The following is a 5,543-nucleotide window of genomic DNA, read 5'->3' as shown; positions in this document are numbered from 1 at the left end:
ACACAAGATTAGAGAGTATACAGAAGCTTAACCATTAAACCACTAGGCTTATCATTATCAACAATTGAGCGAAAATAACACTTATGTCAGATGTTCAAAAATAGGGGTTTAGACAAAAATTGCTAAAATTCAAAGAAAGGATTTGAACCCAGAACCTCACACACACAAACACAGCACCAAGCCACTAAACCAAAACAATCATTTGTCATAAATTTCAAAATTTTAACTTAACTCAGGGCGTAACCATTCTGGGTTTCACTAACTCAATTTCTTCTAATACGATTTTTAGGATGTTACACCATCCAACTCCAATATCCATGTGGGTAGTAGCAAAGGAATGTTTGATCTTTAAAACTGCAGGCTCCGCAGGAAGAAGTGCACTTCCTACATGCTTCTACATCCCCCTTCCTTCATTGCACCTTGAATCTTGTTTCCAAGGATAGATTGCAAAGTCCTTCCAATGAAGTTTGAAGAATTGAAACATTGGCAATATATGAACATTCATGTTGATAGATATTGCTATCATTTGCTAATGCTAGACATTTATGACTCAGGTCTAAGTTGCAATTTTTCTCCAAAGCTCTTAAATTTGGGAATTTTCTTTGCATTTCAACTTTATTCCACTTTGTGAATTTTGACATATTTCTTTCCTATATTAGCTTCGTAGGATAAACCAATAAAAAAATATTGTTTTTCCTTTCAATGTTTAGTGAAATTGAAAAATAAGAGAAATAATAAATTTTAAAAAATACATAATTTTATAAAATAGACACTTAACTTTTACCTTATCATTTTCTCTCCTCTTTATTCTAATTTAAAGTGATTATTTTTTAGAAATAATCATTTTTATTTAAAATTTATATTCCTTTCATATTTTATTATGCTCTTTTTAATTTTGTCGTTTTTCTCACTCTAGCAAGCAAATCGATGATTTCTTAATCTCTCTCAAATTAAGACAAAAAATTATTCAAATTCATCGTTATTATTTATTTATCAATAATCATTGTTCCAACCGATAATCTATCGTAATGCTTTATATAATTTTATATGAAACAAAATGTATTGATTAAAATCAATTTAATTCATACGATAAAAAAAGAGAGGATTATTTCATCATCTAAAATTGTCAGCACATTTTGAATTGTTGCAACCTTTTTTACTAAGCCTAAATTATTGTTGATGTTCTAAACTTTTAGGAGATCTTACAGGAGAAGATACAAAAGGTCTAGGTGGAATTATCAATGATTGAAGATTTTCTTGTAACATTTCTATCACTTTAGTCATCGATGGTCGATCAGATGGATAAGATTGAATGCACCAAAGGCTCACAATAATCAACTTCCTTGCTATTTCTTCTTCTTCTTCTTCAAGTATTACTCCATTAAGATTCAAGTTCATAGACTGATCAAGATGCTTATAAATCCAAGACGGAAAATATACTTCACTAGTTTGAGACACTCCAACATCAATATTTTTTCTTCCTCCCACCATTTCAAGGACCATCATTCCATAGCTATAGACATCAGATTTATAAGAAACTCCACCAAAGTTTCGACAAACCACTTCTGGAGCAATATAACCTATTGTTCCCCTAGCACAAGTCATGGAAATGATACTCTCCTTTCTTTCACATAATTTAGATAAACCGAAATCAGCGATTTTGGGACAAAAGTTCTCATCTAAAAGGATGTTGTGAGGTTTTATGTCGAAATGTAAGATCCTTGTGTTGCAACCTTGATGCAAGTAATCGAGTCCTCTAGCGATGCCAAGTGCAATGTCATACAAGGTTCTCCACTCCAATTGACAACTTTGATGATGCAATCTTCTATCATAAATAAACCTATCTAAGGATCCATGGGGCATAAATTCATAAACTAAAGCTCTCTTTGATCTCTCAAAACAAAAGCCAAGTAGACTCACGATATTAACATGAGAAGTTCTACTAATGCTAGCCACTTCATTCATGAAATCCTCCCCGTTTCCTTTTGATTCACTTAAAATTTTGACTGCCACAAAACGATCTTCAGACAATTTCCCTTTGTATACACTGCCATATCCTCCTTGACCTAGTTTATCATTGAACTTATTTGTCATTTTTTTTATTTCTGCATAAGAATACCGCCTTGGTGTAAGAGAACCAAACTTTTTGATGAATGCCTCAATCCTGCCATCCTGATTCTTGTTTCCTTGATTCGGTAACCATTTTCTTTTGAGCCACAAGACAACGAAGCATATGGCAATGGTTATAGCCGCTGCCAATCCTGCTCATGGAATTGGGTCAAATAAACAATCAATTGGAGATATAATATATAGAGAAAGTAAGTGAAACATTTAAGATAAGAGAAAAATAATAGAGCAGTGGAAAACACTGAAATAATAACAACATGCATAGTTTGTTAGAAATCTAGAAAAATGTTAATAAATAATTAGAAAAATTTTTATTTAAAAAAAAAACTAAAACACCAAAGTAGTCTCATAAAGATTTATTATTTGTTTTAATGGGTTTTATGTATTATTTTTGTTGAACTAATGTTACTTGATAAATAATACTAAATTCAAATAGGGTAATTTTTTTAAAGTGTTACAAGTACAATATAAATATATGTCTAAGTAATTATGAGTATCAAACTATTTCAACACATACTGTCGAGTAACCACAAAATTGAATCAAATAATTATAAGTACAAATGGACTAAGAACTTGTACAATTTAAACTAAAGCTAACAAACTGAATTAAAACACACACATGGCAATCGCATGTAATGAAACTCAGATACCCGCATATACAATTACACATGATGAATCTCGAACCTTGGTACTCAAAACCACAATAACGATTATTAATAGATGCTAATTGTAACAAATAAAAGATCGCCATTAATTTATAAGGAAAAATATAAGTTATTCAATCAATGATACATATTTTCATTATTACTTTGAAATCCAGTTAAACTATAGTAAAAATGAGTTAATATTATCCGAAGAAAAAGATTACTTTGGAATTTTGAAAAAAAAAGAGAGTAAAATAAACAATAATCCTATAATTTTAATAATGGCTAACATATGAAATGATAATGAAGGGGAGATTGTGCCATTAACCTCCGCCCTATGATGGCATGGATATTTAAAAACATCCGGTTTTATCAATAACTACTCCAGATTGTTTCATCCATTTCTTCTATTTTGATTTTTCAATTTAATATCCTAAAATTATCTAATATTCAAATGTAAGTAAAGCATGAGTGTCTATAAAAACATATGGGGACAGAATACGTATTGATTACAACTGTTCCACACGCATCAATTAAAATCTTGAAGTTTGTTATACGTAATTAGTAATATTTTTGTAATTTCAAGTTTTGTGTATGTAAGAGAGAGAAAGTAATTGTTTCATACCTATGAATAGCTTCCACTTGAATTTGAATTTGGATTTGGAGTCTGTAAATGAAATATGCAATACACTTATTATTGGCTGATGAATAAACAACATTGAAGGTGGTATTTTTGGAGTAGGTCAATGGGTAGGGAAAAACAAATGGGAACTGGGTCAACTTTAATGGCATCCAATTCCCAAGTTTCTGGCTTGGGGTTTCCCCAAAACACTGGGTTCTGGGAACCGAAATCGTACCACTTAAATCCCACTCCAAGAGATATTTCAACAGGTACAGCAAAGAACAAAGATTGTACCTGGGGAACAAACGTCGCCATCTGAGCAGTAACATTCAAATCCACCTGAGACGAGGTTACGCCCGCACTGCCCACCTTTGTTTACACAATTATTACAACGGGTATCATCTGCAGACCACCACAGCTGAAACCCAATTTTAGCCGCTTCTTCCAAATCATCTGGATCCCGGCCTTCCTCCAGTGACGGAACTTGGGAATTCGGGACTGGAATAATCACACTGTTACTGCAAGATCTCAGGAAATTGCCGGTGACAGTTCCCGCGAATTCCCTTGTCACATAATAACCTACGATCTTTGTATTGTTTATTGTGCAGTCGAATTGATTGGAAATCCCGAGAATTGATGTGAGATTTTGTGGAGCTGTGAGAGGCTGACAACCATAATACAGCCTTATATCCTGACTATCCCCGTTTTGTCGAAAAGGACTGGTTTCACTTTCAAAAGTGGAGTTGATGAGATGAGTGGGACAAAGATTCTCACTGTAATCGGTTCTAGAGACATGAAGTGTTTGTGATTCCTTGTTTATTGCAAGAACTCGGTATGTTGCAGAGCTGATTGTGATTTCTAGCTCACTTTCACTGCAGCTGAGCTTGAATCCAGGATATCCACAACTTTCCGGCCGATCCAATCCCCAGAAAGGGTAACCGATATCCGAAATATTTCCGCAACTAGATCGGACACTGCAGCTCAAATAATTATTCGAAAACACTGGTTTTGGAGAAAGGATCAGGACCAAGCTTATGATGATGATGGTGAACGAAAACTTGGATGGCATTGTCGGAGAGGATGGAGAGCATGAGGGAAAGAAACTGAGAGTAGCTGGATATAAAATGAGCGTCTGAAAGTGAATTGGTGTTGATCTTCATGATCAAATAGTTGGTATTTGACTAATTCAAAGTTGAAAATTTTCCAAAGGAAACCTCTGTTATATGACACCATTAAGCGCCAGTCTATGGAAATTTCGGTAGCCTACCATGGCAATAATATATTATTAAGTGTGAACTTACAGCGTTGAAACCATTTTATATATTAAAGTAAATGATAGTAGTGATACTTCAAGTCTGGAAATATACAGGAAATTGCAAGCGGATACATGGAATTTCTAGATTAACATCTTGGAATCTTGACTTTACAGTGTTGCCAAAGTCTATGTATATAAGCTATTGGAAGAAGACAAAAAGTTGAAATGGAGAATTAGATGGAAACTGCAGGGAGATGATTGGACAACCAAAACATGGATCAGGTGTAAGCCAGACATTTATGCAAAATATTTGAATTCAGGTTGGGCATTAGTGGAGTCTCATTCGAGTATCCCAGAATCATGGGAACCAAATTCATTCTTTATTAACTAAAAGAGCTTAACTCAACATAATCAAGCAGTTTAATCTTTATTTCCAGCTGATCTCACGCATTAAAACTAAGGCAAAATTAACTAAACTATTAGTATTTTAAAAATTACAAAACCATCACTTAATTACTCAAAAAATTTTATTTAAATCATTGGGTTGTTAAGTTTTTTGTTTATTTTAAGTCCGGCTAGTGAGTTTCAAGTTATGATTCGACGACCGGTACGATAGATCAATACATATTGAAGAGTAAAAGAACATATCTTAAATCCAAGTCAATCCATCAATTGGTGTCAATGATCGGAGAATAAAGTTGTTTAGATTTTAACTTGGAGATTTATGATGTTCAAAACTGTTTCATGAAAAAAAAAACACCGAATTATTGTAAAAGAGAATAAGAAAGAAAGCTCTCAATTGGTGCAGACAATTGAACAGAGAAGGTTGTACAACAACGATTTCAACAGTCTTGTCACTTAAATGAAAAGTTTTGAATAATTCAATGGTCATTTT

At 33.2% G+C, this 5,543-nt stretch overlaps 1 protein-coding gene across 1 annotated transcript; it reads right to left on the bottom strand.

Annotated features, from left to right (window-relative positions):
* Nucleotides 1-1,060: 1,060 nt before the first annotated feature.
* Nucleotides 1,061-4,640, bottom strand: LOC105803597 (LEAF RUST 10 DISEASE-RESISTANCE LOCUS RECEPTOR-LIKE PROTEIN KINASE-like 2.8). Its single transcript, XM_012635855.2, has 3 exons — nucleotides 3,688-4,640; nucleotides 3,397-3,438; nucleotides 1,061-2,261 (listed from the first exon to the last, which is right to left on the bottom strand). Exons 1-3 carry the CDS (start codon nucleotides 4,460-4,462, stop codon nucleotides 1,171-1,173), a joined length of 1,908 nt encoding a protein of 635 aa, XP_012491309.1. The 5' UTR covers nucleotides 4,463-4,640; the 3' UTR covers nucleotides 1,061-1,170.
* Nucleotides 4,641-5,543: the final 903 nt, after the last annotated feature.

Source organism: Gossypium raimondii, chromosome 11 (genome assembly GCF_025698545.1).
Source record: "Gossypium raimondii isolate GPD5lz chromosome 11, ASM2569854v1, whole genome shotgun sequence".
In the NCBI taxonomy this organism is placed as follows: domain Eukaryota; kingdom Viridiplantae; phylum Streptophyta; class Magnoliopsida; order Malvales; family Malvaceae; genus Gossypium; species Gossypium raimondii.
The sequence above is the reverse complement of the archived record's forward strand: the minus strand, read 5'-3'. Positions and strand labels throughout refer to the sequence as shown.

Coding starts and splice junctions, on each gene's coding strand:
- LOC105803597 (XM_012635855.2), bottom strand. CDS start 4,462: ATGCCATCCAAGTTTTCGTTCACCATCATCATCATAAGCTTGGTCCTG. Junction 3,439..3,687: donor TGGCGACGTTTGTTCCCCAG/GTACAATCTTTG, acceptor TTTCATTTACAG/ACTCCAAATCCAAATTCAAA. Junction 2,262..3,396: donor CAAGTGGAAGCTATTCATAG/GTATGAAACAAT, acceptor TTCCATGAGCAG/GATTGGCAGCGGCTATAACC.